This window comes from Sminthopsis crassicaudata, chromosome 4 (genome assembly GCF_048593235.1).
Source record: "Sminthopsis crassicaudata isolate SCR6 chromosome 4, ASM4859323v1, whole genome shotgun sequence".
NCBI classification, from domain to species: Eukaryota; Metazoa; Chordata; class Mammalia; order Dasyuromorphia; family Dasyuridae; genus Sminthopsis; species Sminthopsis crassicaudata.
This window is the reverse complement of record NC_133620.1, coordinates 200,316,989-200,334,479: the sequence shown is the minus strand read 5'-3', so window position 1 is coordinate 200,334,479 and position 17,491 is coordinate 200,316,989. Positions and strand designations below refer to the sequence as shown.

Sequence of the window (17,491 nt, the reverse complement as noted above, 5' to 3'; positions counted from 1 at the left end):
TACTACCACTGAACAAGAACTCACATTTATGTATTGTTTCTGTATTTTTTAAATACACAGCTTCATGAAATAAACACATCACTAATAGGAGTTAAAACCATGCGTAGAAGCTAGGTCTTCTGATTCCAAGAGTAATGTTTTGTTTTGTTTTTCCATGATACCATGGTGGCTTCAATTTGTATGGTTCCTTACCCAATGAAATGAGAAAAGAAATATGAAATTTAATTTACTTCAATACATACTAAATACCTACCACCATGTGTAGATCCCTGGGAGATGCAAAGAAAAAAATGAAATATTCCTTGCCCTGAAGGACTTTGCATTTTACTGAAGAAATCCATCATATACACAGATAAATAAATAAAAGATAATTTGAGAAGACAGAGAGATAATTAACAATAAAGGGGACCACATTACTCTTCAAGAAGGAAGTAGCAGCTAAATTGAACCTTAAGGGAAGATGAGAATTTTGAAAAGAGAAGGAGAAGTAAATTCTAGAACTTGCCTATTGTAAAATATGCATTTGGGAGGCAGAATATTTAATTCAAAGATGAACTAATAGTTAAGTTTGGTGAGACATTGGGAAGATGTGAGTAGAGTAATGTGAAATAAAGTTGAAAAGTAAATTGGAGACAGATTTTGGTGACTACTTAGTCTTTATTGAGGATGCTGCATTCTATTCTAAAGGCAATGGGGGTCACTGAAATTTTTTGAGCTGGGGAGTGACACAAACATATGTGTGCTTTAGAAGTTTGTGTAATGTAAGACTGGAGAAAAGAGATTGGAAGTGGAATGCAAAGAGAAAGAATGATGTAATTCTCAATGAATTACAAATCAGTGTTAGCATGAAGAACTGGCTAATGTTCAATGTGAACAAACAATCTGATTCTTTCAGGTGTCCATACTGGAACTTACCAAATCAATTGGGTAAAAAGCAAGAGACAAATGGTAGATACAGAGGGAGACCTTTAGCCCAAATTCTGGCTCTACAGCTGAAAACTTGGCAAGTTGTATCACTTCTCAGGGCCTCTCTTTCCATATATATATATATATATATATATATATATATATATATATATATATAATTACAGTGTTGGGATAGATAACTAATTAGGTCCCTTTTATTTCTAAATCTATAATTAGACTCAGTACAGAGCCTTGGAGGAAGGCATTTATAATAGGGGCAGGAGCTATATGATATAATAAAGAATACTTGTTTTGTTATGTGGAAGAACCAGAACATAGTAGTTTCACTTAGGAAAGAGAATAATCAAAAGGAATGAGTGGCAAACAGTGTCAAAAAGTCCATAGAAGTCAAGGAAGATGAAGATTAAAAAAAGAACCCAGTAGAGAAAGGAAAAGATTGAAGATGGAAGGATACAAAGAACAGTTAATGAGAAAAAATTTCTGGAGAAGAAAGAAGATGAATTGAAGGATAAAAACAGAGGGTTAGCCTTGGCAAAGAGAAGAGCAATTTTTTTATTTCAGAGACTTGGAGCAAAAAGTATGACAGGTAGAAATGTAGAGGGATTTTGAGATACAAAGTAGGAAAGATGAATAAACTCTTGAAAGATATCCTAGGTTTACTCAGTAAAGTAGAAGACAGTCATTTCCTGACAGACTTTGGACTGCTGCTGTGAGGAGACTGATAAATCAATCAGAAAAGTCCAAAAAGATTACTGAGTGGCACTGAGGGTCTAGTTGAGATTAAACAAAATGAGTGTGGTAGACTCAGTCAGCAAATGGGTAACTTCCAATAGTGGAATTGAGGAGCATAGGAATAGGCCTATGCTTTAAAAATAAAATGCCCAAAATAGTAAAACTGTATATATATATATATATATATATATATATATATATATATATATATATATATATATATATATATATATATATATATATATATATATATATATATATATATATATATATATATAATATATGGTCAGAGACTGCAAACAGAGGAAAGTAAGTCCAAAATATTGGTGACAAATATCCAAATGAATACGTCTAATTTCTTTTAAATAAATACATGTAGCGGGTTAGGTGGGGTAGAAATTTGGAAATAAAAAAGATACTGTCTCCTTATAAATCTTTTCTATCAAAAGGGGTTAATATGCTTTAACATATTCTAATGTAATTTTTATTTTATCTACCTACTTACTCTCTCCTTCACCCATGTAATTTTATAGTTTAGGAAACTAGAATACAAAAAGTTTGAGAGATCTTTCCTTTCCTAGGTAATTCACTTAATTCAATTTGTTCAATCTCAAAAAAAAATCTGTTAACCATCTATTAACACCTAGACACTGAGCCAGATGGTAAAGATACAAAACTAATAAAACCAGTTAAGAAACTTGCAATCAAATTGGGGTACAATGCATTTAAATAAATAAACACAATGGAATGTAGAATGTGTAAAAAACGAGATCTAACATGATCTGGAAGTTACCATTTAAATCCAATTGAAAGAAAAAGAGCAAGAGAGTATGGCATAAATCAAGAGGTATTGAGTTTTACTGAAATGGATGGTGTATGAGAATCATTTGAAATGAAGCTGAAAGTATAAATTGGAACCAAATTACACTTGCTCTTAAAATTTGACCAAGACCGAGTTTGAACTTTATTTTCTAGAGAAGAGACTCAGAGACTATTTGCCCACAGATTTATATTTTAGGAGGAATGGTTTGATTACTGAGTGAAGGATAGAGTGGATGAGGAGAGATTAGCAGCACAGATAACAAAAACTACTGTAATACAGTTGAAAAGTGATGAGAGGTTAAATAAAAATCATGGAAAGAGAAAAGGAACAGATGTGAGATTATGGAGATAAAATTGACCGCATTTGACAATTGATTATCTCAGAGTGAGGGTGTGGGGAAGAGAAAAGAATCTAAATTGACTTTGAAGTTTCAAACCTGAGTAACTGGGAGAATAGTGATGTCAATCACAGAAATGAGGAAGTTGGAAGAAGGGGTAGTTTTAGGGAAAATGAGTTGTTTTTTTTGTTTGTTTGTTTGTTTGGTTTTTTTTACATATTGGATTTGAGATGATGAAGGGGAATGAATATAGAGATAACCAACAGGTGGCTGAAGATAGGGAAATGGAGATCACAAAAGAGATCAAAGTTTCATATGCAGATTTGGGGATCATCTCACCTACACAGTGGTTCTTTTGAGCCATGGTAGTAAATTAGATCACTAAAGAAGGGAATATACAGAGAGGAAAAGGCCAAAGACAAACTATTGGGTGGATATTCACTTTGGTAAAGAGAAAGATAAAGAATCAGAAAAGAACATGAAGAAGTGGTCTATCAGGAAAGAGGGGGAGAAGAGTAAGGGAGAGAGAGACACACACAGACAGACAGACAGAAAGAGAGAAGAGACAGAGAGATGACAGAGACAACATTGGAAAGACACTTCATAAATTAGTCAATGGATGAACAAGTTGTGTTTTATGATTGTGATGGGATACTACTGTGCTATAAGAAATTATTACTCAGCGATCTTTAGACAAGCATGGAAAGATGCACTGAAATAATGAAGAGCAAAACATGAAGAACCAAGAGAACACTGTATAGGCTAAAAGCAAGATAGAAAGAAACATCAAGAAAACCAAAGTGGGGTTGGAGGGAGAAGAGAATCCAAAAGAAATGGAATGAAGGAGTTTAAAGTGACAAATCAGGATGAGGTTTGATAGGGTGAATTACATTGGATATGGAAATTCTTGGAGAGAGCAATTTCTGCAGAATAGAGTGGATGAAAGCTAGACCGTAAGAGGCTGAGGAATGAATAGGAATGGAGAAAGGGGTGTTCTAATTAAGTCAATCAATAATATCACCTCACCTATTCTTAATATCTTTACAAGGTGAAAACACATATCAATGGACTAAATCAGAGGTGTGAACCAAGTATGAAAAGTACTAGACATCTACATTGAATCAAAGGTATTTCAGTTAATTTCTTGGACTTGTAGGGAATTAAGTCCCTGTAGAACCTTGTATAAAACAATCTAGCTAATGTGAAGTTATGAGTATCTCGTAGCTTAGTGGTGAAAGTCTCAAGCCAGGGCCTTGCAAGGAAACTACTTTGAGTAGCAAAGGGAATTGCTTCATCCACCCCTTCCTTGCCATTCTTTTGGCTAGAGAAGGATTTTGTGAGCTTCAAAAGGTCTAGAGAATTTTAAACTTCCCAATAAGATTAACATCCCAAAATAGCTCATGGCATTGTCTACATTGGGAGCCAAGGATAGATTGGACATGATAAGGAAAGACAGACTGAAGACTCTCTACTAGGAAAGATATACCATCACTAATTGTAGCATCTTCAGAACTCTACTGAAAGGACTTGCAAGAACTTTGAGTTACATTTCTATATGTGGAAGACCAAGTCATAGACTTCAGAAGAGGGGGAAGGAGGAAGGGGATATATTATAGCAACTGTTATTACTAGAAGCACCTCAGTAAAGAGCCCTTTCTAGCAGCTAATTAAAATTGATTAACTAATAGCAACTAATTACAGTTAAGAAGCATACTAAGTAAGGTATAGCATTAGAAAGACATCCCATAAATTAGGAAATGGTTGAACAAGAAGAAATTTACATGATAATTTTGCTGTATATTTAAAAGGAATAGTAAGTTGTACATAGTAGATTTACAGTTTCATATGTAATCATCTTTTGTTCTGTACTATACTATAGAAATACTAGTTTTATTACATAAACTAAAAAAAAAAGACATCTCATTACACCCAAACTCATAGGTTATTCTGGAAGCCTGAATGAAGACATAGCAGACATCTTCTATGAGCAGGATTTGGAAGGACATCTCAAGAGCATGAACTATAAATGAATGAAGACATAGACACAGTGATTGTATTTTGAGCCTTTTAGGAGTTTAGTCACCTGTCCACTGAACTATTCATATGACTGAAATGCAGTAGTTAATAGCTTTTTTCCATGCACATGAAACACTGTTCACAAAATAAGCATTGGATAAATAGTTCCTAGTATCACTGATTTAAAACTGGTAGATATCTTGGAAGTCATCTAATTTGATATCCTCATTTATGGATGAGAAAAATGTTGTCACCTATCACACATATAACAAATGAGAATCAAGATTAAACTCCAAATTCTTTTATTTCAATTCCAGTGTTATTTTCATTCAATCATGAACCTCTTTACCAGTTCCCATTGCATTTCTATGCAGATGATTTCCAAATCCTTATCTGTAGCCCCAACTCTTGTCGAGCTTTAATTTTGAATGTTCAATTTCCCATCTGGTTACAGATGTTTGAATGTTCATAGGTTCATAGATTGGAAGGAAGGACTTTGAAGGCCATCAACACTAAGTAACTCCTTCATTTTACAGATGAAGTAACTAAGACTGAGATTGTCTAGGTGATTTATTTAATATTTTTACTCTAAATCTAAAATTTTTCCATTATATTAATATGCATTTATATTAATATGCATTCTTTTTAAAGGATAAGGAAGAACTGAGAGGTAGAGAGGTATAAAGAATAAAGAAGTATTTTTGAAATCAGAGAGAGTTGGCTTCAAGTTCTATCTCTGACCTACTAACTAGACAAATAACTTAATCACTCAATTCCTTAGAGACAATTTTCTACAACTATGATCCACAAAAGCAAATGATGATCTCAGTTTCATATAACTGGGAGTTCCTTCTTCTAATTAAATTACATAAAAACACACACACAACTTTTCTTCACCCAAAACAAGGAAAAATTAAAATTATTTGTGAATATTTGTTATAGGCACTTTATCAAATCATGTTATATATGTGTATAGATGTGTCTCTAGTTCTAAGTAGCATAATCAGTAATATGGATAAAATTTAATAGTAAAAACATTTACTTCCAAATATGTAAAATCAGAAGCTATGCTGAAGAGAGTTTCAACAGAAAAATAAAAAAAAAACACATTAAAGATCCACTGAGTCTCTGAAACCAAAAATACTATCAAGAATCAAATTCTGGCCTTGATGAGTTCTGAAAAATCCTCTTAAAGGGAATGAAACTGCTCACATTCAATATTAATGTGCTGATATGCTTCAATTTCTCAGTACTCAAATACTAGTATCCCATTAAGTATGGGAAGAGGCCAAGAAATTTAAAAAAGGCAGTCAGAAAAATCCTGTACAAACTACCTGCAGATAATTTATTTTGTGGTGTTGAAACAGAAAATGCATAGGCAGGGAATCCCTGAAGCTGCACAGTTGTGACTGTGACAGTCAATGAGATGATGAAGGAAAAGGAAAACTATAGAAATCAAATCAAGGTAGGGAAAATTATTTACCAACAGTCATTTAAGAAGAAAACTGGTCAAACCTATAGCTGTCCATGAGCAAGCATCAGGTAATATTGTGGACTGAATAACAGACAGACTCAGTCAGGAATACCTTGCACTTCCAATACTTATTAGTTGTGCAAATCATTTTATATCTTCATATCATATAATGCATCTGTAAAAATGGGTTTAATGATAGGACCTATCCCAGAGAGTGTTTTTGAGGATTAAACAAAGTTGTATATGTGAAGTGCTTTGAAATTTTAGAACATTATCTAAAAGCTAGCTATCATCACCACCATCATCATTTGGTTCATACGAGATAGTTCAGCACTCAGCTATTGTTGGCATTGCCATTACTGACAGAAAAGCCTTCCTAATACTTTTTCATCAGTTGCTTTGCTTTTAGGAGATGCTGTCTCTTTCAGAAGTAGCCACAAGATAGGCAGCATTTAGATTTAAGGTAATCTATACAACTATTACAAGAGATATTAGAGAAAAGAAAGTGGAATAAAGGGATCAGTCTTGGATGAGCAGGACTTGACACTCTAAGGCCTGAGTCATTTGACTGTTTTGAACTAAATGAATGGCAACTGAATGACTTGGAGATTAATAGGATGAGAATCCTGATCTTTCCTGATTAAAAGACTTTGTTTCAAAACAAAATATGAAAGATTTCTAGACTGATGTGGTTGATGTGATCTCAGACAATCTGGGATAGAATATGGGTTTAATTTTGTTATATCCATTCATATGTAGAATTCCACATATTCCAAAAACATTCTATACTATTTTTGTTAGAAAGGTACAAAAGAAATTAGAACTTACATATGTCACTGTTCCCAGGAGAAAAGTTACTGTACAATGAAATGAACCAACAAATTGAAACTATTTTCCTTAAATTTTTTATTTTGCTCTATTAAAAATCTCTTACAATAAAAGGTCATAACATATAAATAACTATATATCCTCTGAGACTTGCTTTTGGTACATAGCCAGTGATAATCTAGAATTAAATCATGGAATAATATTGAATAACAAATTATTCAATTGGGGAAAAGTTTATCCAAATGGATCTTAACATTTGACTTCAATACTACCTTTTTAATAGTTTTATGAGGCCTCACTCAGTTCAGTAATAATGTATCAATCTCAATTGTAGAAGTTCAATGAAATCCATAAAACATTTAGCACATAGACCTATCTAAAAAATTCTGCTTTCAAGTATTGTTTCATATTGTTTCAAGATAGTAGACAATCTTAAAATGAAGTAAGTTCTACCATCACATTCTTTTTTTTTAACCATCACATTCTTTAGGAGGTATTCTAAATTTAGTAAAAATCTGTCAACTCCTTTGGAAATTATACTGGAAGAAGCCTAAAGACAACTGTTCACCATTTTGAATATGAAGTGAAACAGAAAATATAGACTTTCTTGGTCAACAACAAATATTGTCCATGCCTTAAAGACTCTTTGAAGGTTTGTACATATTATATACCTTAGAAATAATTTTTTCCATGAATTCATTAATAACTAGAATCTTTGACTTAATTTACCCATAACATATAAATAATATAAGATTAAAACACACAAACACTTAGGCTTGGGAGATAAACGTGTTTTTTTGTAGTTTAAAATTAACTGAAGTTTAAAATCTAGTCCAAAACATCAATAGAAATCATTCAGTACATGCAAACATAAGAAATCCATAGATTTTACATTTTTCTTTGGATTTGCTGAATGGTTCTCAATATGCAGCAGTGGCAGCAGAAACAGTGGTGGTGGTGGTGGCGGTGGTGGTGGTGATGGTTGTGGTAGTGGTGGTGATAGTAGTAAGTAGTAGTAGTAGTAGCAGTAGTAGTAGCAGTAGTAATGTTAGTCCAGAAGGCAAGGGATGATAATTTAGCTTTTGATCTTCAGCATATACTTATGTTGTTAGTGTTCATTAATTGTCTTTTAACTATCTTAGTCACAGGCAAGTCTTCCCTGGGTAAATTGTTGTCTTGTACCATCAGCAGCTAGAGTAGTCTGAAAGGTATCATCCACAAAAAGCTGTTAATTTTTCCCACTCATCTTCAGGGATGTTAAACTTCAAGACAGCTATGAACACCTGGCTGTTCACATTAGGAAACAACCAGCCAAGATACAAATATCTAGCTGTCTTCATTACTATAGCTAGATCTATAAGAGGTTTTACTTAAAAGTTCAAATTAAATAACAGAAATTAACTATCAAATTAGGTCCCCATGAACATATGGATAAATGCATTGGCTTAATTAAAGTGGTTTAATGGATTAAAACTTTGAATATAGGCTAGTGTATAAAGTAAGAATCATAATAATTAATTAGCTCTGGTTTTTTTTCTTATTTTTCCATTATTTAAGAATGATCCAATAATTATTTACTTGCAAAATTAAGAGAACAAGTATATAGCATTCTGTTATATACTTACCGTCTCTGGATGAAGAAGTTAACTAACCATCTTTTGTCATTTTTCCATTCCCATTTGCTTATACCAAATGTTTTCTGCATAAGAGCCATTTTTTGGAGGACCATTTAAAATCAAGACATACATTTAATTCATCACTCTATACGGTTACTTACGAATAGAAGATGCAGTGGAGGTCCCCCGGAGGAAGTGCTGCAATCCATCTTCACTGTCGCTTGAACTAGCCATACTGTTTCTCATTTGCATCACTGAAATCTGCGAGCAAAGACTGGGCTTGCGTTCCAACCTTTTGGCATTCTATAAAGCAAAGGTTTTGGATGTATCAATCTCAATGTGTACACTCAATAAATGAGATTCTTGAATAGAGATTCAGATTATCCCTGCATTTAAACAACTTCTTCATTATAATTTAACTTCCTTTCTAAGGGAAGTCTTTACCTTTTCAGATCTCCAAACTTACTAACAAAACTTACCATTTCAATGTACTAGAATATTTATCAAATTATATAAAAACACATAATGAAGAATAAAATGTACCAACTTTTATCGTATATTAATTTGTATTAAATTTTAAACTATACTAAGACTTTTGGGACAACACACACACACACACACACACACACACACACACACACACACACACACACACAAAATCTTTTCCAGCATCTAGCACGATACCTGAAAGATGCTCAATAAATACTTCCTGATTGATTGCTAATGTTTTAAAAGAAATGTTATATGAAGTAAACTATTTATTTTGGGAAATTAATGAACTTTTCAGCAATACTATTTATCTATGAAATATATATTTGCTGTATTACTCTATTATTGTTGGTGGTAGACTTATAGTATGTGTCACATATTCCAAAACAAAACAAAAATGCAAGAGTAGACAAGTCAGTACTGAGAGAACTATTAGAGATAGTAGAAAAACAAATGAAGCTACTTGTACATCAATCCAAAACAAATTAACAAGAGCAAAAACATGGGAGGGAGTTGTTCTCAAAATAGTTTTGATGTACTTTACCACGAGAATTCTAGTTTCTGAAAACCCAAATTCATAAAACAGAAAAAGGAGATCATCATTTATAATGTTATAAGGATACCTCTGTTTTATATAAACTATTTTGTGTGTTCAAATTGTGTGGAAGGATAAATTAACTGGTTTTATAGATGAGATTGGCCTAAAGAGGATGTACAACTGTAGGGGTTAGCAAGGAAGTAATTCAATGATAACCAATACCTACAAAAGAAATGGACTGTTAGTGACTTGGTTGCTAAGGTAACAGTTTTCCCCATAAAAAGAAATAATCACAAGCTTAGATACAGACTTTACACCGATGTGGATAGGATGAGTGTGGAAAAAAAAAAGATAATGACAAGCTCCTCTCTGGAAGAAAGCTTATGTTCGGATATTCATGGTGGGGAAGTGGAAGGGGCTGGAAACTCTCTGAACTGAAATATTAGAAATAATTGGAACACCTCCCTTTTAATACTTGTGACTTTATCTCCTTCCAAGTTAGAGGTCCTGATTTAGAAGGAAATGATGAGCCTTTCCAACCTTACAATGTTAATGACAAATATCATAATTACAAAATGCTTTAGTACAGATTTTCTTTAAACATCTAAGTATGATTCTATTCACAAAGATTTGAAATATATATGTTGTTTATGAACAGACCTATGAAAAAAATTCTCCATTAGCCATGCATATTGCAAACCTTTTAGGCTTTAGAAAATGATTTAAACATTCATCACTTTTTGGCCAACCTTCTGATAATGAACCTCTTGGAACTTGGCCAGGCTGATCCTTAGGCAAAATATATACAATATTATAAGCCTTTTCAGCATGGTGCATTCTTCCAAAGTTTTTTTTTTCCAATTGACAGGTATTGAGAACCCAAAGTTATCTTCGTGACATTATAGGTATCAGTGTAGATGTGATACCTTTTGGGAATTTTTATTGCATTAAGTATAAAAACTATAGTATGTGCATGTGTGTGTTTACAAGAGAAAAATAATAAACATAAAAGACCAAGGTACCTTTTAACTCTGAAATACTGTGACTTACCTTATCATTTAATGTGGGGTCATTCAAGGAGTATAATTTATTTGTGATATCCTTTCCAATAAGGTATCTAAATATTTCATAAAGGAATGGCTCTGATTCCAGAAAAAAAGTTAATCTCTCTCTTGACCAGCACAAGAATCTACAAGTATCATCTGCAACAATGGTGACCTGAAAAAAATACATACATGGTTGGGGGGGAAGAGAATGAACAGATTTGGTTATGAATTGTGACTATACCATGCTAGAGGAAAGGAGAAATGGAATTATTTTACAGAAATTATTATTTTAACAATTATTTATTTAATCTGTTCAATTAATTCAAAACAGATTCACAATACACAGATCTCTTGCTGTGTGTATAAAATTATAATGAGATATATTAAGCAGTTCAAAAACAATTACTCAACTAAATAAAAACAACCTTACAGAGATGTGTATAACACTTTTAACATCTGAGATATCTTGTAAACAGCACAAAGACAAAATACCAGGGACTGGAGGGGCAGCCTTCCAGGATATCTAGGTATAGATCAGAGTTGTTCAATATACACATCACTTGTGATGTTGATCAGAAACCTGTGGTGAATTGATATTCCTGGTGCAGGAATGATTTATGGGCTGTTGCTCTTCAGAAGAAAGTTTAAAGAAACAGAAACAAGCTTCTCAGGGCAAAAACTGGATAAATGAACTAGGTTAGCTTTGCAAATTATTTCATTTCTAGTAACTGGCTTTTGTGCAAATTAGTTTGGTATCACTGGCTGGCTATCAAAGGAAAAGTTTGACTAGTGAAGTGACTTTTGCTGGGGGCAGAAGTGGGGAAGAAGGGATAGGAAACTAGCTCTAGTCTTTAGCAATACAGTTAGTACTACTTTATGAGTGATCCATCAGGACCAATCACTTTAGCAAACTGGAAGATAGGAGCTTAAAAACCCAGACCTTCATTTTAAACTTGATTATAGAAAAAATTAATAAAATTTAGTATTTCCAATATAAAGCACGTTCACCAATAGAGGAAAATTAAATTCTGGGCCTTCAGAAAGAATTCTAGAAAGGTTAACTTATCTACTATTAATCTAAAAAAAAAACCCAACCCCAACATAAAATAAACACATCACTAACTTCTTTGTAATATTGGGATTTTTATGGAACAATAAAAATGAAGCAATTTTCTCTCCCTCCTCTCTGGACACTTCTATTCCTAAACAATTGATATTTATCAAGTTAAAAGGCTTAACCTTTTTAAGAGGGAGATAATGGATTCAGTGAAATATTTAAAAACAAAAAGGGATATTAGGAATTCATTTAATCAAATCTCTCAAATTCATTGAGCTCCAATAAGTTGATTTGTTTAAAGTCAGAGACTAAATAGGAAAGCTGTGATTTGATGAATGAGTGAATTTAAGCACTCACTATGTACTAGGCACTGCACTAAATAAGTAGATACAAGTAGGGAAAGCAATCTAGTTATTGCTCTTAAGAAGCTCATACTAAAATAAGGACATAATTACATAAAGAAAAGTTTACCTATAGAACAAATGGAAAAGATCTGGAAGTTCTAAGAATGCAGCAATTGGGCAAATGGCAAGGACCAGGGCTCCTTAGGATAACATCATCAGAAAGTCATATGACAATTCAGAGATGCAGAGGATTTGGGCTTTTTTTGGGAGGGGGAAGGGGACTCCGAACTGAACTTCTCTGTAACAGTAGATCAGAGATTTAGAGCTGGAAAAAATTAGAGTTCATGTCCAACCCCTTAATATTACAGGTGAAACTGTAGCTTAAAGAAATTAAATGAAAAACCTGAGGTAAGAGTTAATAAGTGTCTGAGAAGAAGTCCAAATTAGGGACTTCTTGAAACCAAATCCAATACTCGTTATCAATTACAACTGTAGTTCTCTAAATTCTTCTGTTTTCAGATACAATTACACATTAAGCCCCCAAATACTGTAGAAAATGAAAACTATAACTATTTAATACAGTGTATCTACTGATACAGAAAAAAATAAGTAAATGAAGAATGCTAGATAGGCTACTCAAAGAGCTTGTCTATGAGGACATATATCTTAAGACAGGTTAATAGGTAGTGAGTTGGACAAAAGAAGATTAGGTCAATAGCAGACCAAATTGCCTTTGGGAAAGTATACAGTTATTTCAATGAATCCAAGCTCCTCTCTAAAACAAAGATCCAGCTTTTAAAAATACCAACATTTGTCCTTCGGTGAAGTATCAATGCAAGTCATTGAACAGAAGCAAAGAATTTGAGTAAGAAGAATCTCAGCAACTATCTAATTAAAACCATACAAGAAAGGAATCCACATTGTAATACACCGGACAAGTGATCAACTAGCTTCTCACTGGAGATGAGGAAACCATTACCACTTCCAGCAGCTCATTCCACTTTGGGACAGCTTAAACTGTTTAGAAGTTTTTCCTGATGTCAAACCTAAATTTTCTTCTGCAACTTCTACCTATAACTTCTGATTTCATCCTCTGGGACCAAATAGAAGAACTCTAATATTTCTTCTCCTTGCTAGTCCTTCAGATATTTGAAGACAATGATCATGTCTCTTTCAACCCTTTTCTTTTCCAGGCTAAATTGTGTTAAGCTTCTTCACTGATCCTTTCATAATATGGATGCAAGGTCCTTTATTGACCTAGCTGCTTTCCTCGGGGTATTATCCTGTTTATCATTGTCTTTATGTAATATTCAGAACTGAAGAAAGTATTTCAGATAAGGTTTGACAAAGCCAGAGTACAGTAGAGCTGTGCCCCTCTTTTCCTGGAAGCTATGTTTCTTTTAATCCAGTCCAAGATCTCATTAACTTTTTTTGGTCCCCCATCACACTGATGCTTCATATTATGTTTATAACCCATTAACAATATTCCTCCCCATCTTTTTCATTTTCACTTATAATTTTTCTTGGTATTCTAAATGTAAGATTCTTGTATAAATAAACATATTATTGAAAGAACTTACTTATATTAATATTTTACGTTTATGAGAACAAAACCAGAAAATAAGTATAATGCTACAACTAAATGGAAGGATGGCCCAGAAATTCTCTTTGCAGAGAAAAATAATGCACTTAGCAGAAATAATTTAATTGTGACAAGAATAATTTCATAGGACATTTGATCATCTTCTATTTTAGTATTCATAATAAATATTTGCCAAAAGACCAAGATCTTCTGAAAAACTAAAATTTATGTATCAGAACTTGTTGAGGAGGATGCTACTTTCTAAGCATTTTTCTAGTCTTATACTATGAAGTTAATTTTTTTGTTTCTAAGAATAACATTTTAGATTTATTCAAATTTAATTTCATTTTATTAGATTCAGCCAAATGCTTTGACTTGTCAAAATCTTTTGGTTTTTATATAGTTTATTATTTTTATTTTTAAATCAACAAAGTTAAAAAATTTATTTATTCTCTCTGTTCCTCCCTCCCTCCCTGACAATTTAACAAAAAAAGAAAAAATAGCCCCTCAATATATAGCTGAAAAATCCAACAAAGCAAATTTCTGAATTAGCCATATCTGAAAATGTCTCTTTCTTTATTTTAAGATCATCATCTCTCTGTCAGAAAAGGGTGGTATATTTCATCTTTATTCTTTTGGATTCATGGTTTACTGTGTTGATGATAATTCTAAAATCTTTCAAAATTATTTTTCTCTATAATGTTGTCAATATTGTATAAACTATTTTAGTTCTGCTCAATATGTATCAATTCATAAAGATTTTTCCAATTTCTCCAGAAATTATCCATTTCATCATTTCTTATGGCACAATAATATTTCATTACAATTCTATACCACAATGTGTTTAACCAGTTTCCAACAGGTGTCTTATAAAACCACCAACTTAGTTTCCAATTTGGGACTACCACAAAAAGAACTACTGAAAATATATTTATACACATAAATCCTTTTTCTGTATCTTGGTTTTCTGTATAGGCTCAGACAGTTAGGTGTATAAAATTTGGTAATTTTTTGGTTATAAATCAAGATCTTGACTCTATCATATGATGTATTAGCTATCATAGTACACAAATACAAATTAATACAAAATACATAATAGAATCAGTCAACAAGAACTTATTAAATGCCTACTAAATAAGGTACTGTGCCAAGTGTTGGAGAAACATAAAGGTAAAAGAAGTGCTAAACCATCCACTGAAGAATAGTTGGGTAAATTATGGTATATGAATATTATGGAATATTATTGCTTTGTAAGAAATGACCAGCAGGATGATTTCAGAGAGGCCTGGAAAGACTTACATGAACTGATGCTAAGTGAAATGAGCAGAACCAGGAGATTATTATACACTTCAATAACGATATTGTATGAAGATGTATTCTGATGGAAGTGGATATCTTCAATATAGCGAAGAATTAATCAATAATGGACAGAATCAGCTACACCCAGAGAAGGAACACTGGGAAATGTGTGTAAACTGTTTGCACTTTTGTCTTTCTTTCCAGGTTATTTTTACATTCTGAATCCAATTCTTCCTGTGCAATAAGAAATTCGGTTCTGCTCACGTATATTGTATCTAGGATATATTATAACACATTTAACATGTATGGGACTGCCTGTCACCTAGGGGAGGGGATAGAGGGAAGGAGGGGAAAATTCAGAACAGAAGTGAGTACAAGGGATAATATTGCAAAAAATTACCCATGCATATGTACTGTCAAAAATTATAATTATAAAATTAATAAAAAAATTTTAAAAAGAAGTGCTAAAAACAAATAAATAGTAAATACATCGATTCAATTACAATAAGATTGACTTGTATCAACTTCTTGTATACCACCAATACAGATAATAGTTGAACCATCCTGAACCATCTCTAGAGCCTGATGCATAAGGAATGGAGTTTGAAAGGCTGATCTCATTAGGACTTAGAGAATTAGAAGAATAGATAAATATAATACGATTGTTGACTTTGTAGACATCAGGAAGAAAGCAGGCAAACTTCAGGAGGACTGGACTACAGTAGTCACACTATTTTGACAAAAGCTGGAGGGTGACTGAAGAAAGCTTAAGACATCCGTTAGTGTTACAAATAACCATCAGTTATTCTAGAAAATACAGTTTATATGCAGTACAGAAAAGCGATAAAATAGTAATGTAGGAAACAACTGGCTTTAAGAAAAATATTTTATTGCTGTATGTGAGCTCTTAAATGTTCTCTGTCTCAAGCCTTTCTCCCCTTCAATCCTTTCTCTACAAAAACCCAAATTAATATTACTCTGATGCAGATCTAAGTCAGTCTTCTACTCTAGGACAGAGCTTCTTAAACCTTTTCCATTCATGGCCTCTTTTTGCCTAAGAAATTTTTACAAGAACCTGTCTCAAATCTGAGCCAAGGTTTTCCTGGCAGCATTTACGCATGCACAGTGCAAAGTAAGCATGTTGTGTGTTCAGAACCAAGGTTGCAACAAAGTAGGGAGATGCAACATGGGCAAACCTTAAATTCATTACACATTTGATTTTGAATTTATTTTTGTTTGCTGCATTAAGAAATCATTTACTTTTGCCAAATTTTTTGCAACTTTCTACATTGTTATGTAATCCCACATAGGCTCACAACCTACAGTTTAAGAAGCTTTGCTCTAAGAGTTTCAGTGGCTCTCTATCACCTCTATTATAAACTACAAACCTCCTTATTGGTATTCAAAGTCCCATATAATCTAGATCCAACTAACGCTTCTATTATATCAATCCCCTCATGCATTCTGTGTTTCAGAAAAATTGACATACTCAGTGTCCCCTGAACGACCACATTCTGTCCTCTCTCTCCATGCTATTGCATTGATTTTTTTTCCCTGTGCCTGGAAATCAGCCTCTCATTGTATTTATTTCTTAGTATATCTGAGTTCTGCATAGCATGGACTCAAGCACTACCTCCTACATAAAGGCTTTGCCAAATCCCTGCAATTTGATAGTGCCTTCCTCCTGAAATAAATTTGCATTTTTTTAAATTGCATCCTCCTATCCTAGGGTAGTTTTGTTTCTATTTCTAAATCCCCAGTGTTGGACCCTTAATAGGTACTTAATAATATTGATTGATTGAATAAATAAATCCTACCAGCTAATATTTGGACAATCTCTCTGAATTTCTGCACTGGGGATTCAAAGATAGTTTTTAAAAATACATTTATATCTGAAAAATAATAAACCATTGCCTTAAGTTTAACTCATTTTAAACTTTATTTTTAACTGCAATAATGGCATAAAAGAACTGTACTTAATACTATATACTATACATACATATGGTTTCATTAAAACAGGTCATGCCAAATTAATCATATTTTTTGTAAAGTTATTAGATAGGGAAATGCTATGAATAATATTTTAACTAGATTTTAGCAAAACATGTAATAGTTTCACAATATTTTTGTGTAAAAGATAGAAAGATGTAGGCTAGATAAAAGAAAAGTTAGATGGATTTAATCAATCAATCAATATTTATTAAGAACCTATTATTATGTGCTAGGCTTTGTGCTAAGCAGTGGATTCATAATCTGTTGAATGATTAGACCCAAAGAAAAGTCATTAATATTTTAATGTCCACTCTGAAGAAGATCTCTAGCACAGTGGTGTCAAAGTACAATTGAAACAAGGATCACTAAGGATCACTGTGGAATGCATATT

At 32.7% G+C, this 17,491-nt stretch overlaps 1 protein-coding gene across 3 annotated transcripts in view; it reads right to left on the bottom strand.

Moving 5' to 3' along the window:
* The window catches only part of POPDC1 (popeye domain cAMP effector 1), a 60,174-nt gene that overhangs the window by 18,489 nt on the left and 24,194 nt on the right, over nucleotides 1-17,491 (bottom strand). For 2 of the 3 annotated variants that reach the window (XM_074310193.1, XM_074310194.1), the window contains exons 7-8: nucleotides 10,831-10,998; nucleotides 8,915-9,056 (exon numbers count right to left, since the gene is read on the bottom strand). In XM_074310193.1, coding sequence (XP_074166294.1) covers nucleotides 8,915-9,056; nucleotides 10,831-10,998 — 310 coding nt within the window. Of the gene's footprint in view, nucleotides 1-7,147; nucleotides 8,339-8,914; nucleotides 9,057-10,830; nucleotides 10,999-17,491 lie in introns of those variants that run through there. The other variant, XM_074310195.1, reaches the window with a different exon arrangement.